Genomic DNA, 23,780 nt, shown 5'->3' on the forward strand with positions numbered 1-23,780 from the left:
ATATTCATTTCAAATTAGTTTTTAATCACAGGAAATTCCAAGAGAACAACCTATGAAAAATTATATCTGACCACAATTTGTTCAAAGGAATGGCTAACAACCAATTATAGAAGTCTAATTGATAACATCTTTTAAAAATATATTATTTAATCATTATAAAAAGGTTAAGATGTCAAGCTTGTTTTCTGGTGATTAGAAGAACATATCCATGTAGGGACGTATAGACGTGATTTATCGCTGCAATCTTTCAGGCTTCTCTCTTTCTGTGTGTTTATTTCTCATCTAGTACAGTTTTTTTCTTTCTGTGTGTTTATTTCTCATCTAGTACTATTCCCACATCTATGTACTAATCAGAGTCAATCATGCCAAACCTCCAGGATCATTCAAGATCAGTCAGGAATTATGTTACACTGAAATTTCATAAAATTAACAGTTGTCTCAATTTGTTAAAACATGAAATTCATTCCCACATAAATCCAGACTAAATTCCCATTGATTTAAATGTATTTCTGGCACACTTTTAATTTCTGTAGAACGCTATAATAGTGGCAATTTTCCACTGTTGTTGTGATAGTTGAGGCTGAGGAAGGGCTATTTCCCAGTCAAAGAGGTTGAACACAAGGCTCCTGATAAATTAAAAGTCACAGCTTTTGCTGCTCCTGCTGCTGGCCCAGAAGATCCAAAAGGATATCTCTACCACAATCACCAACACCAAAGAGAACAAGTTACAAGCCACCAGTATCCCTGCATGGGACTAGTTAAAAACTTGAGCTTGAAGATCAAGTTTGTGCTCAACCATTGCTAGGAACAGAACATTAACTGTCTTTCAACTGTCTTTCAAATATTTAAACACCTGTTTAGGTATCACTTAATATCCTTTCTACTGCTATCAGCAGTAGATACTCATGTTGTCACTTAATAGTAAGTTACTATTCTTAAGCAGAACCTGAATCCAGTGGCTGAAACATATAATAACTGTAAGTGATAGCTTTGGATAATCAGAATTGTTTCTGACTTCTAGGTCCCCTCGCACATCAACAGCAAAAAAAGTAATGCCTTTCTTTTGTCACTGACACAAGGAAGATCTGTCAGGACTACTATCATCCACTTGAGAAACCCATTGTAATATTTACCTTCTGTCACATTTAAAACATTTTCAGATGGTTATATTAATAAAATTTGAGCATGTTTATCCATTGTGCCTGCCCAGTAGTTGATTATTTGACAAAATTTCTATAATAATAAACCAAGAGTTAGAATGTTAGCCCTCCCCAGTCAATGAAAAATGGGGTTGAACAGAAGAATCTCAAACAGGAGTCAAAATAGATTATATGCTGGCCTATATAATGGTATAGGTTTTAAGCACTATATGAAAAGTACAGCCAAGACAAAGCCACACATTTTCCCATGAGCCACTTAAAAGTACAAAAAAAGCCTACATGAGAAAGCGCACTTGAACTTTATTTATTTTTTTAAGAAAAGTTATAACTTGCAAGTCTCATATAATCTCAGTCACTAACAGGCAGTTCCAAAACAGGAATCAGGCTGCTTACATTAATAAACAAAAAGTAAAGTTGTTTACCATCTTGACTTAGCTACTGAACAGGTCTCTTGTCTCAAAATTGCCTCTATCATTTGGAATGAAAAATACATGTCTACATTCTTGTATCCTGGATCAATGCAGTTGTGTTAATAAATGATCCAAGTGATCTTCAGAGAAGACTCCAAGTTTAATTGATGAGAACCACTTGAAGAAGTGTTGACTTGGAAATGAAATCCAGGAACAGCAATAAGACCAGACTACTTCCCACTCATCTTTGATAGGGATGCATTGAAGCAGATTTGATATTGGTTTTTATGCCACTGGGCATCTTACCTGGAGAGATGAAAAAAGCTGGGTTTAGTAATGTAATAAGAATCTGACCAATTTAGGGGGCAATATCTTTAATACTATATCTGTACATATTTTTGAGGGAGGTTTATTTAATCACTCACTCACACTCTAACATCACTATGTGCAAGTTTCTCAGGCATTTTATGCACTAAACAAGAAGCCTGATGAATAAGAGAAAAGACTTAACCTCCCCACTATCCTATTTTCCCTTTTTAAAATTCCATCCAGCTGGACATAATAAGAGTAGCCTGCTCCTGATTTTGGTTACTAGCCACTTATTCTCAATATAATAGGTATTCCTATATTTAATACAATCCTATCTCATCTCCAGGCTCCGGGATAATGTTAATATAAATCATACGCTGCCATATCCCTTGCTAAAATGATGTGGAAGAAACAGGTATTGCATATCTTATCTCAAATCATCGTTTTCTAAAGCCAGTCTGTACAAAATGTTTAATTTTCATGGGACATTTCCTATTGTCTTAACAGTACCACTATATATTTGTCTGTGATTCTTTTTACCTGGTTGCCCTGCTTGTGGCATCTGCACTCCTCCAAGCATAGGCTGTGGCTGATTTGGTGCGCCCGACATTTGTACTTGCTGCATGGTAGAAGCACCAGCTATGATGGCATTGGCACCTTGCTGACTGGTCGGAACAGAACTTCCCACTCCTGGTGGACGTCTGTTGGACAATCCTTTTCCAAAGGCTACAGCTGCAACTAGGGCATTGGTATCAGCAGGGTTGAATGTCTGCTTGTTCTGCCGTAAACCTATAGGATAGAAAAACATTCATACTGGTCTCCAAATTTTCCAAAGGTGTAGGTTTTACTTCTTAACATACTTTAATCTCTGTTGCTGGGATTTCTGTCTCTCAATAGTGTTGTCCCCACTAAAGCTCATTCAGTCTTCTTCCTTATCTAGAACCATACCTCCACTTTCAGATTCTCGATCTTCTTTGTTGATTTTCTCTAGCAAGTTGGAACACATTTTGTTTAGGCTTTGAATCTGTTTCTGCAATCATAAAAATCATAAAATGTCAGAATTTACAAGTGCTTCAGGTTGCCTGACTTCATGCAGATGAAACTCATTAAAGCCTATGTCCAGATATTCTGGAAGCTGAAGACAGTTTGAAACCCCACACTGCCTTGACAGAATCAGAGGTAAGCATCATTTCAGAGTTGAGTACTCATTGGTGCCAAATTAGGCCCGGGAGTGGGAAAAATGATACTTATTAGAGTACACATGAACATATGCACATTAGCATATACAGACATCCACAAAACAGTTAATTACTGACAGAGAGGTGTACTGCTGATAAAAGGGCAATGGGATGTGATGATTTCAAGCAAACCTTTGTTGCAGGAAATGTGGTGCAGTAGGATTTGAGACCAGTGACTATCTCCCAGTCCATCCTATATTAAAGAGCTGTTATGGGAAAAGTAGAGAGAGTACATACATTATCTTGAGTTCTGGAAGGCAATTTAGAATAGAGCAACAACAGCAGCACATTAACTACATCTTGCTTAACATGTAATAGAGCTGCAATTCATTTGCATACTACCAAAAAGGTAATTCCTAAGAGAGAATAAAAATTAGTGAGGGTAGCAAAATTGTGGTGGTATGCAAAACCATGCCTATCCATATACACATTTACCAAGAAAAGATTTTAGATTCTAAGTATATTTATTCAGTATTCAATTTTTTAGATTTTATTCCAAAAATGTGCTTTGGGGTGTACAGGGGTAAAATATATCTGCATCTCTTTAAAGCCAACACTCCCCACCCCCGCATCATGAGGCAACTGCAGAGGGTAGCTACACCAGGGGTCCTCAACCACCGGGCCGCGGACCGGTCCGGGTCCGTGGAGCACTCTGTCCCGGGCCGCAAAGAAAAAAAAATTAAAAAAAATGGTGGCTTTCTTCGCCTTCGGTGAATGCTGCTGGGATCGGGGATCAAGGACACAAATGAGAGAAGGGAAGGGAGGAAGCAACCGAAGCCTGTCCTGCTCTCTGGCTCAGCGGCTTCGGTTTCCTCCCGCCTCGTTCCTCTCTCAGTCGCTCTCTCGCTGCTCCACCAGCCCAGGAAGAAACTGCTTCAAAGAAGCCGGGGGTGGGTGGGTGGCTTTTCCTGTCGCCGCAGCTCCTCCGAAGCGCCCGGTCACCCCCACCCCGCCCGCCTGCACGCGCTTCAATTCAGTGCTCCGTTCTGCCTGCCTGCCTGTCTGGTTGATTCGGAGCAGCTTCAGCTGAGAATAATAACTATTCGCCTCTTTTTATCAGCCGAAGCTGCTCCGAAACGAAGAAGGCAGGCAGGCAGGCAGAACGGAGCACTGTGGATTGAACCGCGGGCGGGCGGGCGGGGTGGGGGTAAATGGGCGCTTCGGAGGCGCTGCGGCGACAGGAAAAGCCACCCCCCCGGCTTCTTTGAAGCAGTTTCTTCCTGGGCTGGTGGAGCAGCGAGAGAGCGACTGAGAGAGGAACGAGGCAGACACCTGAGGGAGGGAGGGAGACACCTGAGGGATGGGGCTGAGGGAGGCAGGGCCGAGGCGCTCCCTGAACTTGGTGGTTTGCTGGCAGACGTTTTATTACCCGACTAGGTAACAACATCAGATGTTACCTAGTCAGGTAATGAAACATCTGCAAGCAAACCACCAAACTCGGATTCCCCCCCCACCCCCCGTCCTTGAAAAAAGTGTTTGTGCTTGAAACTGGTCCCTGGCACAAAAAAGGTTGGGGACCACTGAGCTACACGATCCCAGGAAAAGACCCTGCTGTTTTGTAGAGCTGAGGACAAGTGCTATGTTTGTGCTCCCTCAGGCTCCACATTTCTTTTTTCTTTCTGATCCTGTTAATCAGACATCGTCCTACCTGGGCCACATCAGTGCCAATACGAGCTGCATCTGTGCTTAATTGCTTCTCTTGCTCCTCTACCTCAGGATCGGGCTTAGTTCGCAGATGATCAGGTACAACTTCATGGCTGAACACTGGCACTCGTCCTTCTGTCTGGCGCTGCAATATTCAGTCTATTAGGACTCATATCTTGCAACAAAATCAGACAATACAAAGCTAAACTCACAGGTCTCAGGTTATTGGAAATGTAGCTTCAGAATACCTACCTCTGCAAGTTTTTAATCTTTCTCTTTCTTATAATAAAATGAGGCAATTAAAATAAATTTCAATGAGTTAGCGTCTTCACCATCTGCAAGTCAGCCGTTATGAAGGAACAACTTGAAACCTGAACTATGATATTGAATTGCCACATGCAGTATACATCAATGTATTACATTGTACTGCAGTGTGATGATTCATCCTGAAAATAATATTGACCAAAATATAGGGAATGAATGAGCATTCCCTGATCAGCTCCATGTTCATTTTGGAAATGTGCTTTGGAAAACAAGCTGGCCCCCTCTTTTTTGTGGCAGTCTCTCAAATACTGTTCTGAATTAAAGCAATTACTTAAGATTATGTCTTTTCTTTCCCCATTCACTTTTATAATTCTGTCACCTGTGCATAGCCCTGCTTCAAAAGCAGACCTTCCATCCTTAACTTGTTTAACAAATATGGTGTCCATTGGCCTTGGCTTCTTTCTTGGATTCCCTGGTTGCAGTTTCCCGGTGAGAGGGAGTTTTTTCTCATGGGGTGGCCCCTGCTGTCCAACAGGTTGCCATTATATTAATCTCCAGTTGCAAAGAAGAAGAAAAAATCACTGGAATCCATGTGTAAAGGAAGTAGCGCATAACCAAAATAGGTGTCCAAGGGAAGAAGTGAGGAGGGAGGGTGTTTGTGTGTGTGTGGGTATGTGTGGGTGTGGGTGTGCGTGATAATAAGGGAATGTAATAATATATTACTTTATCGCTTGGCCATGCTCTTGTTTACGTGGAACTGATAGGCTGCCAAATTATGATTTCAACATAGATTTGATTTGTTATTTGTCATTATTTTATTCTAAAACTTATAACTAGATACTCTTTGAAAGGTTTTAATTGTGTTGGTCTTTGACTGTAATAAATATTTGTTATTTAAATAATAAAGCAATACATATAAAAGCAATTTTTAAACATCATACAGAAAAATTGAAGGTTTTTAAAAAGAAGACATTTGTATTTTGAGTAGGAAAAGAATCAGTGTTTTGATTTATTAAAAAGACTTACATTCTGTAATAATCAAGCTAATTTAGTAAAGGTCTGGATTTAATGTCTCTTTCTCTAATGAAAATCAACTTCAATGAGTTAGCGTCTTCACTATCTGCAAGTCAGCAGGAGCAGCTTGAAACCTGGACTGTAATATCAAACTGTATACAGTATACATCAGTGTATTATTTATTACATTGTACTGCTGTTTGATGAATTTTGATTCATCCTGAAAACAATATTGGCTGAAATATAAGGAATGAATGAGCATTCTCTGATCAGTTCCATGTTCATTTTCAGGACTATCTTATAGGAGTTGTATAATATGAAGAACTCATTGGGCAATAATGTTTTGAAACCTGTCCTAGAGATGTTAAAAGCAAGTCATTAAACACAAGAGTCTATTTTATTGCATTGCAATGCAACTTATCACAGGACCAGATTAAATTCCAAAACAGACATAATCTAAAAGATATAGGGCGATTATGCTCATTCAGTTTCTTACTCCAGGGATTATGCTTTATTGATCTAGTTTGCTGACGTAGTCTTCACATACAGAAGTGTAGGCAGTTGAACTTTCATCAAAATATAAGTAAAAAGTACCTTTCTAATACTCATCTCACAATAAAAAAAGTAAAAGCATATACGAAGAAATTAGATTGTAGTGAGTTTGGTTGGAATCAGAGGTGGTATTCAGCAGGTTCTGACCAGTTCTGGAAAACCGGTAGCGGAAATTTTGAGTAGTTTGAAATACCCCCCCCCCGACTGGCCCCACCTCCATCTATTCTCTGCCTCCTAAGTCCCAGCTGATCGGCTGGGTCTTCTTTTGTTGCCCTGCACAGGAGAATGGAGCTGGAAAGCAGGTTGGTGGGGTGGGGAGAGAATGGAGATTTTATAATATTCTTCCCCTGGAGTGGGGTGGGAATGGAGATTTTACAGAATCCTTCCCCTGCTACGTCCAAGCAATGCCCACCAAGCCACACCACACTCACCATGCCATGCCCACAGAACCGGTAGTAAAAAAAATTGAATCCCACCACTGGTTGGAGTCCAATCCATTTCCACCTATGCTATGAAGGGTTCCATTTAAAATGTACTACACTTGATCTTAGCCAAATGGCTTCTTTCTTCAAGGCCTTGTACCATTCATTCTCCAAGATAAATTCTGTTCTTCATGGATCAAGGCTGTTGAGTCCAACCTTGCTAAACTAGGCTTTTCTCCATCCTCAATACTCAAGTTGCCCGATGACCAGAAAAAACAAACCCTAAGACAAAGGGTTGAGGACACAGAAAAGCAAACAGATCCATTGTTTCTGGCTCCAGATTCAATTTAATATACTGTCACCCCTGCCAGTTATCTTAGCCAGTTAAAGATAATGAATCATCATATACTGTCACCCCTGCCAGTTATCTTAGCCAGTTAAAGATAGTGAATCATTTTCGCTTACACTATGTCATGTGCTTCCCCTCAGCCGTCCTGGATGGCAAATATGAAGGGATATGGTTGGCTGACCCTGTGATTCTGGAGCAGGGGAAACCTCTGGATACACCCTCCTTTGCTGCTCTTTTTATAGAGACATACAAACAACATTTATTTTCCATACAATTAATAGGTATCTTGGCTGTTTTGATACAATTTATCTTTTGTGGTTACTTAAAGATGAACGGATCATAGTCACAGTGCAAGTAGATAGATTCTATGCAGTAGCACTAAAAATTCGCTGGAACTTGATAAATAAACCACTAGAATTATTTCATACAATTAATGCACCAAATCTTTCGATATGAGCACCGTGTTATATTTTAGTACCTGATAAGTTTAGGCGTTCACAATTTTAGGATTAAAAATCAATCAGAATAGAGCTGGAAGGGACCTTGGAGGTCTTCTAGTCCAACCCCCTGCTCAAGTAGGAGACCCTATACCAGTGATGGCTAACCTTTTCGGCACCAAGTGCCCGAAGCATGCATGTGTGCACCCCCAAAATGCAATGTGTGTGTGCACCCCGCACATGCAACCCGTACGCATGCGCGGCTGAGACCTGAAGACCAGCTGGCTGGTTGGAGGTGCGCGTGTGCATGCACATGAGCAGCAGAGCTGAGCTGAGGTTACGGCTCGCATGCTCAGAGAGAGGGCTCTGCATGCCACCTCTGGCACGCATGCCATATGTTCGCCAACACAGCCCTATACCATATCAGACAAGTAGCTGTCTAGTCTTTTCTTAAAAACCTCCAGCGATGAAGCACCCACAACTTCTGAAGGCAACTTGTTCCACTGGTTAATTGTCCTCACTGTTAGGAAATTTCTCCCTAATTCCAGATTGCTTCTCTCCTTGATTAGTTTCCACGCATTGTTTCTTGCCTTGCTTTCTGGTGCAAGATTATCGTCATTATTTTATTCTAGAACTTTTAACTAGGTACTCTTGAGAAGTTTTAATTGTAATGGTCTTTGACTGTAATAAATATTTGATATTTAAAAGGTAAAGCAACACATATAAAAGCAATTTTTACAGGAAAACTTAAATTCTGTAGTAACCGAGCTAACTTAGTAAAGATCTGGATTTAATGTCTCTTTCTCCCATGCATTCACATATACTCACCGACTCACCACATGAACATGTATATGCACATACACACACAGACACATACAAGGATGCATGTATCTTTTTCTATTATATGGCTCCATATAATGACAAAACAGCTTGACTTTGCCTATAAACATATGCTGATCTCTCTTTTAAGGTCACTATTCCCTATATACAATTTTGTTGTGCAACTGAAGGTTGAGTTATATAGCATATGATAATTGCTTCCAGTTAAAAAATCCAATCCTGTAATTTTAATGCTTTCTTCTTTTTGGCTGGAAGAGCTTATTTTAAGCTTTGCAAAACATTTCTATAACTGCTGTCTAAAGTCTACTATTATTATGATATTCCTTATCAGACAGAATTGAGTGCTTTAGGCAATCTACAAGGGCGGGTTCCAAAATATAAAGTTGCATTTAGATCTGCAAAAGATCCGTTCAATCTGGTTTGCTCAGCATACTGTAAAGCAGTGATCCCCAACCTTTTTTATGCCGCGGCCCGGTACCGGCATCAGCTGGGCGCCGCGGCCCGGTACCGGCATCAGCTGGGTGCCGCGGCCCGGTATCAGCATCAGCTGGGCGCCGCCATCTTTTTGATGAAAAAGTGCTTCCGGTGAGCTTTCTACCCAGAAAAGCTCACCGGAAGCACTTTTTCATCAAAAGATGGCGGCACCCAGCAAACCAGCGGCCTGGTAGGACTTGTTCCACAGAACGGTACCGGTCCGCGGACCGGTGGTTGGGGACCCCTGCTGTAAAGCCTTCATGTTCTACATTTAGCAGTATTGGACAGAGGGCTTATAAAGCCTCACTTAAAGAAATTGTTCTTCTTCCCATAATGAACATGGGACATGAATTTCTTCATTGTTCCATCTATATGCTGGCATATTGATACAACTTTCTAGTAGAGATCAAACTTTCAGGGAGAGAAAGGTGGTCAACCGTCCTATTATAGAGTTGCCAAATTCTTATTGGTAGCTATTGCTAAAAGAAGTCTTTAGATGTTCTAATCCTGGAATGATGTTACAAAGAAGTCCTTTTATTCTTTTATCTAAATTTTATTCTTATTTATTCACTTTTTCTTTATTATATACTGTTCTCTTTTGCTTAATTCTTATAGTAAATTTTAATTGGCAGTTTATATAGTAATTTTATGATATTTAAGTTTGCTTTTATGCATTATATTTAGCTACTTAGCTGGTCACTGATCAAAAATAAAGTTTTCATACTATTACTATTCAAGAATAACATGTTTATGTCCTTTTATTCTATTGTCATACAGAGTAGTATCCATAACACTTATTTCTATTAATCAAATACTTTAGTCTCTAGAAAGAAAAAAAATGCTCTTGGTTTCCTAGTCCTTCTATATATTTGTCTTTGTGAAAGTTTGCAAGCTTTGCATTATTCACTCAACCTTTTCCTCACTGATAAAAGATTCATTGTTCAGTCAGTACACAGTCAACTTACAGACATTTGTTTCATGACCGTTTGAAATTACAATGTATTGAAAAAAGTGACTTACGACCATTTTTTACACTTCACAGATCCCCACAGTCACATAATCAAAATTTGGATGCTAGGCAACCAGAATGTGTTTATATGATAGTTGCTGTATCTGGGATCATGTGATCACTTTCTGCAACTTTCTTACAAGCAAAGTCAATGGGAAAGCCAGGTTCACTTAACCACCATGTTACTAACTTAAACAACTGCAATGATTTAGCTGTGACAAGAAAGCACAAAACTCACTTAACCACTGTCTTGCTTAGCAAGGGAAATTTGGGGCTCAATTGTGGTCATTAGTTGAGGACTACCTGTATCTTATTTTCTCCTAGAACTATAAAATAATTATTGTGGTCAAGAAAAGGTGCAAACTGAGTCAAATTCTTACCATTATCTCTTCATCCCGATCTGGCGATAACACTAAAGGGATAATAACCTGATTGCGCAACAGTGGAGTCTTCTCATGCTTCAGCACTTTGTTCAGAGTATTAAGCTGTCCTGACAGCAGAGCAAAACTATCTAGCACGGAGGGCCTAAGGCAGAAAGACGGAAATAGAAATATGTGAATTATATCAAAATAACATCTGTGGATACATTTGAAGGAATTAAATTACTCTTTGGATTAGAATGCTGTAACAAAGAAATATAACTCACTGAACATAACCACCCTAATTCTAACAGATGTCATGTACAGATTTCCCTATAGGAAATATTTAGTTATATAATATATATTTTGGTTTCTACACATTCAAGGCAATTAACAATTCAAATCACAAATCTTAGAAACTAAAAGACAAATTAAAACCAATTAAAGCATTGGCAATTACAATTTTGGTGAAGAAATGTGTCTTGGCTATTTTTCAAAGAAACACGTGTACTAAACACTGCTTTTGGGGAAGTTCATTTTATGCTCTTTTTTGTTGTTGCAACACAGGAGAATGCCTTCTACTGTGTGTCAAATAAATGAGCCTTTGACAGCCAGGGCATTTTCAAAAAGATCTTTATAGGATGACAGATCTTAATGTGAATACTGAATAGAGCCAAACAGACCTAAGTTTGATCATCTTGTTAGGTAAAAAAACTGAAAATGCCTCTTGTTTCAACACCCAGTGAAATTTGAGCAAATATACTGATTTTATATTGTTATATTTCAAAAATGTTCCAAAACAAAGAATAGTTGCTACAGGGATCAAGCAAAACATTAGGGTTTTTTTTTTGTTTTATTGCCTGAGCCTTTATATATTTAGAATAATTGCCACTGAATTTCATGAAAGTCACACAAAGATCAAAAAGGAAGGGACTTAAGCCTTTGCTTTTAGCCATAATAGGTGGTCACATCCTGAAATCTGAAAATTTGCTTCATTCTCCAAATAAACTGGGAACTAGTAATGATTAAGTTTTTAATTGCAGCATACTGAGTTCAATGTATGTTGGCAGGTATCCTAAATTAGGTGAAATGCTGTCCCCTCCCATCAGTACTAGCTGGCTATGAAACCTTACCAAGTGAGACGGTCATATTCATTCTCCAGCTTGTAAATGAAACTGACCAAGGAGTTCTTCAGGTCAGCCACTTGACTGATAAGAGCCTCCAGGGATAGCTCAAGCTGCTTTTCCTCTCTCTGGAAAGGACATACAATAAGATTAAACATACCAGCTTTCCAACAGAATAGCAAAGTGTCCCTCAAAGTTTACCTTTTGACTTTTTAAACAACAATCCCTGTGTTGTTTTCGGCTAACAGATACATCATGACAGTTAGCTTCCCAATGAAAACTTAAAACAACAAAAATGGCTTTTCAGTAATTATAAAAGGAAAAAAAGGGTGACCCACTGATGGGAGAAAATGGAAGACAAAATAATAATAGGGGCTGAGGAAAGGACATAATGCTTCAGTTCTTGCTTTGTTTTTCTTTAAAGGGGAATTGTGTTCCAACAGACCTAAACATAACAATGGGCACAAGGAAGAAATGGCAATCCATGGCATATAGATTGTTAAGGGCTACCTGGCTGCCATGACTGAATTTAAATCTCCAAGATCAGACCAATTATATCTAACAGTTTTGAGTAGCTTTTGGATTTCATGTTATCAGTAATGTTTCCAGATTCAGTTCAAGGTACTGGTTAACACCTTAGTACTTCATAGCACAAGACCTGGTTATTTGAGGGATCTCACCTACTCTTGTAATTTCTGTCTGTTTTATATTATGACAAAGCATGCATATTCTAGGTCCCATTAATTATTGGGACCCAGTAAAACCTTTTCTGTTATGGAACCTGCCCACTGAAACAGCATTCCTCTTTCTTATGAGAGAATTTTTTAATAATACAAATATTAGAAAAGAAACAAAAGAAATAATGCAGAATGGTGAATATGAAAGAAAAAAGAAAAGTTAAGGAAACAGCTTTTGATCTTTTTGACAGCAGTTATAAATACATTTTATTTATTTTTATTTATTTTATTTTGTCAAGTGATTATCAGATAATAGGTATAAGTAAAAACATAGTTATGAATACATGGATACATATAAAAATAAAAGAAACAATAGAACAGGGACGGTAGGCATGTTGGTGCGCTTATGCACACCCCCTGCAGACCTCTTAGGAAAGGGGTGAGGTCAATAGTAGACAGTCTAAGGTTAAAGTTTTTGGGGTTTGGGGAAGAAACCACAGAGTCAGGTAGAGTATTCCAGACATTGACCACTTTGTTGCTGAAGTCATATTTCCTTCAATCAAGTTTGGTGTGGTTAACCTTGAATTTGTATCTATTGCGTGCTCTTGTATTGTTATGTTGAAGCTGAAGTATTCATTGACAGGTAGGACATTACAATGTATAATTTTATGTACTATACCTAGATCAGACCGAAACCTAGCTTCTCCCTATGGTTGCATTATAATTTCCTCCTTTCCATAAACTACCCTTTTTAATCTTCAAATCTTTAAATCCCAAACTCATTTTTCTCTGTTGTCATAAAAAAGTTTATAAAGGGTTTCCAATCATTGATAAATGTAGTTGTTGATCTTTTTCTAATCAGATTAATTTTTCCACTATGGTTGCTTTGTCCATCTTCATCAACCATTTTTCTGTTGTGGGTATTTCAGAATGCCTCCATTTTGTGCATATCTCATTTTATACAGTAATCATATACTGTATAAAAATAAACTTCTAAGACACTTTTCTGATTGTCCATTAATCCCAGCAAGAAAAGTTATGGGTTCAGTTGAAGGTTGATCTTTAAAGTTATATCGCTCTATATATTTGAATTTAGAAATTTCTGAATTTTTTACAAATCCATCAAATATGATAAAATGACCGTTGTGTCCATATTTCTAACATAAATTTGAAGTACCTTTATACATTTCAGACAATTTTTCTGGAATCAAATACTGATGGTACAAAATTTTATAAAAATATCTTTCAAGTTATACAATAATGTAAATTTTAATTCTTTTAACCACTTATTTTGCCACTGTTCCATCAGTATATTGTGTCCAAAGTTCTTAATCCATTTCATAGGTCTTTCATTTGTTCTTTTTCCATTTCAAATTTCAGTAAGTTTAAACATTTAGCAATTCAACTTACAAGTTCAATTTACAATTCCGTCTTCTGCTGCTCAATTTCAAACATCTTATTTACTTTAAAACCTTCTCTTAATTGAACATACAAAACCATTATAAACTAAACCCTCCTGCTGTCAATCGCTCTCTTTATTTCATCTTATATTGTCCATGTTCATGGGTAATATGGGTAAAATACAGTATATATTATATATTACTATAGTAATCACAATTCTTAATAAAATATATATTTTAAAAAAGAAAAGCTGAAAGAAAAGAGAAGAAGAGGACAACCACTAGCAAGATGGATGAACTTTGTTATACTGGCAATGGTGTTCCACTGGAAGACCTGAAAGATCAGGTTAGGAACAGATCATTATGGAGAAAATCTAGGGGTTGCTGAGAGTCGACACTAACTTGGTAGCACAAAATCAATCAATCAGAATCTCTGATTGACAATCTTTTACAATAATGTATAAAGTCTAAAAGTCTAAAAGTTTAAAGTATAAAGTCTAAAAGAGTTTCCAATCAGGTATTGTCAGCCTTGAGTAGAATTAGCTTATTTGGTTACGTTTCTTGTCTGCTCTGACAAGAAATATAATCAAATGAGCTAATTCTAGTTTATTGTAAGGATCCAATAATAGAATTTTGCAAGTCTGAATACAAAGTTCCCACTGCCACATTTAACTGCATGATCAACTAGGACAGACTTTCCTAAATTTCTTCCTCTGACCATTAAATCACTGGGGACCACCCACTATTTTTTGTCAAATTGTTTCCAAGGCAGCATTCTCTTCCTTCAAGGTCATCCTCATATACTATTATACAGGCACCTTGGGCTAGTCACTCTTTCTTAGCTCTGGAAAATAGGCAATAACAAACAGCTTCCAAAATCTTGGACCAGAACGCTCAGGGACTACTCCAGGTATCTGACAGGAGTGAACACTGACTGAAAGAGACATATCCACATATAAATACAAACACACAACCCCTCTCCAAACTGGTAGAATATCTCTCATACTTCAATTTTCTGAGATTGTGGATTTGGGGTTTTCATGAGCTGTAAGCCATAATCATTTCAATTATGACAAATCATGGCTTGAACTATCTTGCTTTGCATGTAATGAGTCTATCTCATATATTAGTTTCACCTTTTAAGTTGCATTACTGAAATAAATGAACTTTTGCATGATATTCTAATTTTTCGAGTTTCACCTGTAGTTATTCATAGTCAAATTTTCACAAACACGTTCAGTTGCAAAAACATTCAGCAATTCAGTAATGTGAAGCAATAAATAACTCAGCAATAAAATCCAGCTTCTCAATGATTAGGTTTGCAGATGCTACAGGCTGAGTAGCTGTCTTAACAATTATCCACAGGCAGTAATTATTAAGGAACTAGAGTTTATGTTTATAAAGACCAGCAGTCTGTAAGCTATGTGTAGCAATGTTGCAATTACATTTAATTTTGTTTCTTTTTTTGCTTCTAAATGAACTCTCCCACATCTGAGGTGTATTCATGTGGGAACATTTTCACCTCCATTTGTAACTGTGTAATCTTTACTCTGTGTTTTTCTATGTTTGATATGTAATATGAGACCAATTAATTAGATCTGTACCAATACTTTCTATAATTGTTATTGTTATATCTTACATTAAAAGTAAATTTGTTTAGATTAAAATGAAGTCATTGGCAACATTTCTGTTAAAATCCTGAGAGTTAAAGGTAAAAATAAAAATCATCAAGTACATTTATTTATTTTCAATATCTTTTGGGGTTTTCCAAATTACTATGACTGAAGTTTACTCCACTTTCATCTTAACTACACACGCTAGACTGTGACATCCTTTAATGTTCTTTCTTTAATTTAGCCTATACTACCGTGTTTCTCCGAAAATGCATGTCCTAAAAATAAGGCCAATCCTGATTTTTTGGGCCCTCCCCCCAAAATAAGCCCTAGTGAAGGGGGTGGGCATGGCCAGCACAGGAGGCAGCCCTTCCCTTCCCCAGGTGAGCTAATGGCAGCTGGGCCCCTTAATTGGGAGCCACGGATAAGCTGAGCTAATTGGTAGCTGCCTCTCCTTCTATCTCTCTGGGCACCTGGAGGTGTTTCTTGCACACTCTTGCCAGCCACAGCCCTGCCGCGGCACCAGGCAACCTCACAGCCGAGGGCCCCTTGTCAAGTCCCGATCCAAGGCTCGCCATATCTGGGTGGGGGTGGGGGCACGGAGCTGCAACCATTGGAACTGGCAAGTCCAACGTCAAGCGAGGCTGCGGTGGCAGGCCACGTAAGGACAGCATCGGCCAGCCACTTGTCAGCACGCCGCTCTTCTGGCCGGGTCTGGCTGCGACTGGCACCAGCAGGCAATGAGGTGGGTGGCCGGTGCAAAGAACAGGAAGGCAGCAGTGGCAGACAACGAGGTTCTCTGCCCAGTTGCTGGGTGGGCATGGCCATGGCCATGGTGGGCATGACCTAGTTGGCCTCCTGTATCACGGTGGGGGGAGTGTTTTCACCCTCCCCGGGCTCCGGAGGCTTTCCTCGAGCTTCTGGGGTGGCGAAAATGGCCAGGAGGCCTGTTTTTTTGCCCTTCCCAAGCCTGTGTGTGGGCCCTGCACTGACCTGGTATCCAAATAGGCCACGTGGGGACTCCTGGAAAGGGAGGGGGCAGAGTGGGCAGGCCCAGCCAGGGATGGGATTTGCCGGTTTGCCGAACTGGCCATAAACCTAGCTACAGGTTTGCCCAAACCGGGGAGAACCAGTAGCAGCCCACCCTTGATTATGGGGTCATTAAATGGAGGAGGAGTGGGGGGAGGAGGGGGAGGGGGAGGAGGAGGAAATGTCTTGTAGGAGTATTGGGAGATGGATATCAGGGTACAAAGACCCAGAGGATTTCTGGAAGAAGCCCCCCCCCCCCCCCCCCCCCCCCCCCCCCCCCCCCCCCCCCCCCCCCCCCCCCCCCCCCCCCCCCCCCCCCCCCCCCCCCCCCCCCCCCCCCCCCCCCCCCCCCCCCCCCCCCCCCCCCCCCCCCCCCCCCCCCCCCCCCCCCCCCCCCCCCCCCCCCCCCCCCCCCCCCCCCCCCCCCCCCCCCCCCCCCCCCCCCCCCCCCCCCCCCCCCCCCAAACTTGGAGCTTCCATCTTTTTATTCTGTAAGCCACAGTAATTTGCTGCATGGTGAACAACAACCCTATATCAAACACCAGCTGAACAGGTCAAATCTAGATGAAATGAAGAATTTTCCAATAAGAGAGTGTGGATGCTCTTCTACCAACCAGTAAATAATTATAATAGTAAATGGACATCCAGTAAGCGCCAGGAGGAAAACTGAAGTCATGATTTCCATTGTAAAGGCCCTATTTTTGAAGACTAACACTTGGCTTAAGCATCATAAGTGCAACTGTTGTTTGCCTAAGCCATACAGAAAGTGCACATAAAACTACATTTTAAATGGAAAGTGGGAGCCTGCTATGCTACATAGAGAAGATCTAGCAGAACACACATGGAAGACCAATCAGAAAAGAAAGAGGGTTAATAAAGATGGATCTGCTCTTTCTGAGAGCAAGCAGTTTTCCAAAGTCTTCCACAGAAGCCAGCGACATAGCTGTAGCAGACACAACTACTGTAAAGCAGCAGAATCAAGTTCAGGTCCAGGCTCTGAGCAAATTAATGAGGTGGAAAGACAAGTACTAAACTTGTCCACCTAAGTTGCTGTCGAAGAAGCAGATGTCCTAAAAGGAGGAAAATCTACATAGATGTCAGAAACTGTCCTCAATTGCAACAGAGTAGTTCAAGACAGAGCAAGAAGAACTGCACGGTCTGTATATGATCTGGGAGAAGCTGGAATGCATTCTCACTCCCTTAGGCAATTTCAGATTTTGAATTTGAGACTGTTGTATCAGGAATATTTTTCACAAAGACGGAGAGAGATAATTAGTTTTGCTCAGGTTTTGCGGACTATTTTAAGCTTGCAAATAACCATCCACATGGCCATATTAGAAACAAGGAAAAGTTCAGACAGATTTTTTACAGGTCTGGAATTGGTAGGAATGCACAGTTCTGGAGGTGAGGTGGAGAATAACCAAGAATAAGTTGAAGGCACATATTTAAAACATGTCATTTTAAGAAAGTTCATAAAAATTCACAACTTTTAATATATAAAAATATTAAACACAGAAGCGGACAGGGTCTTTGTGACTAATCCAACTAGCTGTATTCTGAGGAATGCGGTGGCTCAGTGGCTAAGATGCTGAGCTTGTTGATCAGAAAGGTCGGAAGTTCAGCAGTTTGAGTCCCTAGCACTGCATAACGGAGTGAGCTCCCATTACTTGTCCCAGCTTCTGCCAACCTAGCAGTTCGAAAACATGTAAAAATGCAAGTAGAAAAATAGGGACCACTTTGTGGGAAGATAACAGCATTCAGTGCACCTTCGGTGTTTAGTCATGCCAGCCACATGGCCTGAGTTGTCTTCGGACAGCACTGGCTCTTTGGCTTTATAATGGAGATGAGCACTGCCCCCTAGAGCCGGAAATGACTAGCACGTATGTGCAAGGGGAATCTTTACCTAGCTGTATTCTGGACATATGGCACTTGATTGGTCAGGGCTTCCAGGAAGATGGCATCAAGTTGGGCCTAAGCAGTTGTTAATACCTCTTTGCTGGCAGGAGTTACTGTCTGACTGAAATGAGGTGGTAATGCCCTCTTCTCAAAAAATTATCCTTGGGCCCAACAGTTTTAGACAACTTTCAACCACTTTCCAACTTTGACTTTTAGGGAAGGTTGTTGAGAGGGTGGTTGGCACTCAGTTATACAGGGCCCTGGATAAAGCAGATTAACTGGACCCTTTTCAGTCTGAATTCAGCCAGAATACAGTACTAAGATGAAATTGGTACTCGTCTCTGATCTCACGACAGGGAAGGTGCAACCATCCCGATCCTTCTCATCTCTCAGGGGCTTTCAATACCACCAAACATGATGTCCTTTGAAGCCAGCTTTGGAAGCTAGGAATAGGAAGCACTGTTTAGCAGCAGTTCTCATTTCTTTATGGCCAGTTTCAGTCAGTCAATGCAAGATCCCTTAGGGCTTAGATCTATCTCGTCTCCTCTTTTAACATTTACATGAAACTGCTGGCTATGGTCATTTACTGGTATGAGGCAAGGTATACATCTCCATTTTCTGGCTGAGCAGGGGATGCTGCCATGGTACTGGCTGATTGCATGGAGGCTGTGAAAGTCTGGATAGGAAGGAACTGACTTCAACTGAACTCTGTCTTAACATAGTGGCTTTTGGTCTCCCAGGGTCTGGTAAGATGCCATTTTTGACTCTGGACATAGCTGGTATACATTTTGGGGACTCCCCTAGACTCACAGCTACTATTCAATAAGCAGGTGATAGTCCTGGCAAGAGAGGCATTCACACAAATTTGTCTTTTTTATGCTTATGCTTAATCAATAATCTATAGGGACACCCAGATTCTTCTCTTAAGTACTATTATTAAGCCAGGTACCGCCTATCTTGTAGTTGTGCATCTGGTTTTTCCTGCCTCAGTTGCAGAATCTTATATTTCTTATCACTGAAAACATGTTGTTGAATAGGGCCAATGTTCAGGTCTATCGAGATCCTTTGGAACCTTGAGGCTGTCTTCTGTCAGCAGTACCCCACAGGTTTGTGTCATCTGCAAATTTTAGGAGCAACTCCTCTATTCCTCCATTTAAGTCATTTTTGAAGACATTGAAGAGTATTGGATCCAGGAGAGAACTCTGAGGTACCCCAGTACATACCTCTCTCCATGGGGATATAGACCATTATAGACCACATGTTGGATATAGTTGTTCTGCTAACTGTGAATCCATCTGGTAGTGGGACCATCCATCCCATATCTTTCCAGTTTATCAAAAAGGAGGCTATGGTCTACTTTATTTAATGTTGTACTGAAGTCTACTTCATCCACAGCATTATCCTATTCTACTAATCTAATCACATTATCAAAGAAAGCAATAATACTTGTCTGGCACAACCTGTTTTTAACAAATCCATGCTGACTGCTGGCTATCACTTTATTTCCAAATTCTTGCAAACCAAGTGCTTGATTATCTTTTAAAAATTTCCCCAGAATAATATTCCTGGCACTAAAAACAGTGCAGCATACAAGTCCCAAAACTTTCTGGAACAACCAAGCTTTTTACAAATTACCAAAAAGACAGAAATAGGAGATATTATTTTTCCAAAAAAGGAACTCCCATGGAAAATACCCACTGGGGGGAGGGCTTCTCGAACCTTCAATTGTCATTTTGAAATGTGTCATGAGTTAGTGCAGCTTCCAGAGCAAAAATATCACTGGCAGTAATAGGACTTTGCAGTAAACTTACTAAAATTTTCAGTGGTATTCGAGGACAGCTCTATGTAAAAAAAAATGACAGCAAATGGATACTGTAAGATGACAAAGCTGTGAATGAACTAAGACATTAAGATATTCATAAAAAGATGAAGATTTTAATTTTCCTAATTTTCATCTATACTATTGGGCTTATATTGACATATATTATTTCCTGGAAATCAACAAGAAGCTCAGAAAACACCAAGGACTCTGCAATGCAACTTTGAGCTATAAATATTCTCTTCAATTGGCATTATGCTGATTGTTCTACTATAGTAGAAAGAATTCACACCTCAACATCATGGATGGAAGACATACTTATATTTTGTATATATGAACTGCTTTTCTATGGGGTGAAAGTTTAATTAATTCTTTAAGACCAAACACTCTTGCTTGTTTTATCATTCTATGTATTTCTATGTTCATTCTACCATGCATTAATGTTTAATTATTTTTCTTTGTACTTTGTTTTTTGGCTTCTCTTTTTTCTTCCTTGTATTATCATTTGTTCTTGTATCTAGTTATTTTCCTTTTTTATTTTATTACATATTAAAAAGCAATAGAGATAGCTCTATTGCAACCAAGGCAATTGTGGCCCCTAGGTTTTTAAAGAACTCCTGCAATTAATGGGTTCCATCTAGTGGTACTCTAAATTTCTGCAGTCCGGATTGTGGAGTGTGGAGAGGTCAGTTTACAGAATGTATAAAATTTTGTATTTATTAAAAACATCTCAAGCACAGTAAAGTACATTGTAATCACAATTTGAAATTGGGGGTTTAACATTATTTTAGTTGCAATCATTTTTCTAAGACAATTCTTCCCGCAATTTCCATTACTCATCATCTGTCAAAGTCTTGCTGCTGTAATTGAGAACTGCTGGTACCTGCAGTTACCTAAAATGTATGTATTAATATTCAGTCATCCCAGATTGCATACAGATTCATAATGTCTGATTTAACATAGCTCTTTATATTGTATACTTCAAAAGACATGTTCTAGGATTCTGTCAGCAAATCCCATTGCAACTTTCTTCAATCTGATAATAGCTGCTAAGTATTAACTGCAAACCAATCAGTAATATAGTAACAGATTAAGCCAGTTAGAAATTCTAAAAGCTGTATATTGCTGCACAAAGGATGGGCATCACTTTGGGGAAAATTATTTTAATCTCTGTGGGATTCTTACTTTCATCCCGTTTGGGAATGCAACCTAGATCCCATTCATGCAACACTAGCATAAGACTAATTCCAAGGCCTGCGAAGATTACAAAATAGATCACCCAAAAAGTCAATGTGCTAAATCGAGCAAAAAGTACAGCCAACAGGGTAGCAGCAAACCAACAGACATGACACATTACTTCAGCTTTCTGAACCAACAGCTTTCACAGTTGTACGGTCAAGATCTCTTCCAAGGTTCAGTGTGGTCGTCAGTTCTGATAAGTGTGCGCTATTTGCACGGGGGGGGACGGGGGGACGGACCTCGGTGTGTTGTTCCAGTCCCCAAATCCTCTGCCCACCCCACTCCCCCGCCTCCAATCTGCTGCTACAAGCTGGACAGCAGGCAGCCATGTTTATTTCTACATCATTTCTGAACGACGCCGTTCATTTAGGGCTAAGGTTGGAGAAGCCCAGTGGGTCAGAATTTAGCATAGGACCAGTGTGTGTCGAACAAATGCAGGTAAGCGGGCTAATAAAACAAACCACGGATTAGCGCGCTCCCGCAGCCTAGATCGCTCTCGGATCGGATCTTTTATTTTTTTTTAAAAAAAAAAGCCAAGCCAAACTATACTCAATCCCGCCGGCAATCTCTAGGAGAGCTGGATCTTTAGACAAGCCCGGCATCCCACCCATTCCAAAACAACCGGCCGCGGCCACTTCACCTGCATGGCAACAAAATCCGAGGTCAGCGATTAAAAAGGCAAAGCACCCGGGCGGTTCACGCCATTTCCTTTTTTTGTTTCCTCTTCCGGGTCAGAGCATCATCACAAGGCGAAGGCAGGAGGAGGAGGAGGAGGAGAGAGAGGGGGAGGAGGAGAAGGAGGGAGGGAGGGGCGGTTGGAGGGCCAGCGATGGCGGCTCCAGAGCAACCGGAGGCTGAGGTACGTACGCCAGGCTCGCACGTGCTGCGCTCGCGGAAGCTTGTTGTGGAAAGGGTGGTGGTGTGATGTGGTGGTGGTGGTGGTGGCTGCGCGCGCCAGCCCGCCCGCGGGGCGTGCCTTCATTTGAGAAGCTCCGAGCTTAATTGGTAGAGACGCGGAACGAGAAGAGGGGTCGCGAGGGTGGTGTTTTTTTGAGGGGGGGGCGGCGGAGGCGAAGGACGCCGCTGGGAGTGGCCGCTCGGTTTGCTTGGGGAGCGTGGGGGGGGGGGAAAGCGAGGGTGCAGCGAGGTGCATTTCCCAGGGACCGGTGCCAGCGCCAGACCTGGTGAACGGTGAGGCTGTTGCACACCTGTTGCACGGAGAAGGTCTGAGGACGTGGTCCGTTAAAAACAACAACAACAATAACCCGGTTCCCAGCTTTCCCAAGCAAAAAGCTTTTTGTAAGACACGAATTGTGATGCCGTTTTCTATAGTTCCGCAACTGTGTTTTCATACAGAGCCAGTGTAAAGGAAGTGTTAAGTTAAGACAGTCGTTTCAGCCTAATTTGGGCACGAAAGATCAGCGGTCGATAAACTAACTAATGTCCCAAAGGTACTTTTTCAAGCTGCAACTGGACTTTCTGGAAGCAGAAAGTTCAGTTACCTCTTGAAAAAGAGCCTTTAGGACCGCCGTGACCTTGGATGACTGAGCATCTCCATAGACATTTTCTGCAGATGTTATCCTATCAAAGTCGGAAACCGTCACTTCTAACCGCCCACCTTCCCAGGGTCCTCCTCTCCGTAGCAGGGTGTTGTACAATGTACATCACTCACTTGCAGACAATTTGCTCCAGTTCTAAGTATTGCTAAATAGTTGTATGTAACTTTACTTGGAAAGCTCACTAATTGAATAGAATTTGTTTTCAAGTCAGTTTGCCTATGACTCAGTTTGCTGCTGCTAAGGGAAAATAATGGACCTTGAATAACATTCTCAATTTAAACCAGTATGTCTGAGAAAAGGTTAGCATGAGAAATATTTGATTGATGCTGTTGGCTGTCATTAGATCATCTTCTGTGACTTGTAACTGCAAATGATTGTTTCATGAAACATGCTTGCTAGAATCCTGCTTGCAGCAGAGAGATTTAACATGGTTGATTTTATTAGAAGTTTAGAAATTATTGAAATGGTTTTCTAAATCATTGACATGGCATAGCAATAGAAACTATTATTTACCACAATTAGCCAACTAAATATACCAAGAGCCAGCCTGTTACATTGGACCAGGATTAAAGAACTTTGGGTTCTCATCCAACCCTAACCTGTGGAAATGTTTTTGTTTTCAGTCAGATCTGTTTAAGCCCCTAATCTGTGTGAAATTTTTCAAAGCCAACAATCCTCTTGTATATTCAACAAAAAATACAAATCCAATTTATAGCTAAACTGTTTTTAAGGGATATTCACTCATTAATTTCAATAAAGCTTGCCAGACCAGAGGTTCTTGATCTTTAAAGAAAGTCAAAGAATAAAAAAAAAGTCCAAAGTGATTAAGAGATGAGCCTTTTAAGAGTCCATAGAGGCAAATTTAATGCTATAAGCACAATGGAATTCTGTGATTCTGAGCTGATTAACAAGCTGATTGCAAAGACACATTTCCTGCCTCCTT

The 23,780-nt window shown here is 40.4% G+C and overlaps 2 protein-coding genes across 8 annotated transcripts in view; one reads left to right on the forward strand and one right to left on the reverse strand.

The window, feature by feature from the left end:
• Positions 1 to 1,440: 1,440 nt before the first annotated feature.
• Positions 1,441 to 22,245, reverse strand: MED8 (mediator complex subunit 8). The gene is made up of 7 exons (XM_026678052.2): positions 21,919 to 22,245; positions 11,615 to 11,733; positions 10,503 to 10,647; positions 4,766 to 4,906; positions 2,828 to 2,909; positions 2,420 to 2,668; positions 1,441 to 1,876 (listed from the first exon to the last, which is right to left on the reverse strand). Exons 1-7 carry the CDS (start codon positions 21,922 to 21,924, stop codon positions 1,812 to 1,814), a joined length of 807 nt encoding a protein of 268 aa, XP_026533837.1. The 5' UTR covers positions 21,925 to 22,245; the 3' UTR covers positions 1,441 to 1,811.
• Positions 22,059 to 23,780, forward strand: part of SZT2 (SZT2 subunit of KICSTOR complex) — an 81,661-nt gene continuing 79,939 nt past the window's right edge. For all 7 annotated transcript variants that reach the window (XR_015748557.1, XR_015748558.1, XM_087960068.1 and 4 more), the window contains exon 1: positions 22,059 to 22,137. Coding sequence is in view for 5 of the 7 variants with exons in the window: in XM_087960068.1 (XP_087816194.1) it covers positions 22,108 to 22,137 (30 nt within the window). In the remaining 2 variants the exon portion in view is untranslated. The remainder of the gene's footprint in view (positions 22,138 to 23,780) is intronic.

This window comes from Notechis scutatus, chromosome 3 (genome assembly GCF_049901735.1).
Source record: "Notechis scutatus isolate UNSWTSFEM ecotype Mainland chromosome 3, rNotScu1.2, whole genome shotgun sequence".
Lineage (NCBI taxonomy): Eukaryota > Metazoa > Chordata > Lepidosauria > Squamata > Elapidae > Notechis > Notechis scutatus.

Bases quoted from the DNA above. Each gene is read 5' to 3' on its own strand.
- MED8 (XM_026678052.2), bottom strand. The intron at 10,648-11,614 runs GTAAGGTTTCAT...TTTCTGCCTTAG, and splicing joins GAATATGACCGTCTCACTTG to GCCCTCCGTGCTAGATAGTT. The intron at 2,910-4,765 runs GTAGGACGATGT...TTATGATTGCAG, and splicing joins TTGGCACTGATGTGGCCCAG to AAACAGATTCAAAGCCTAAA.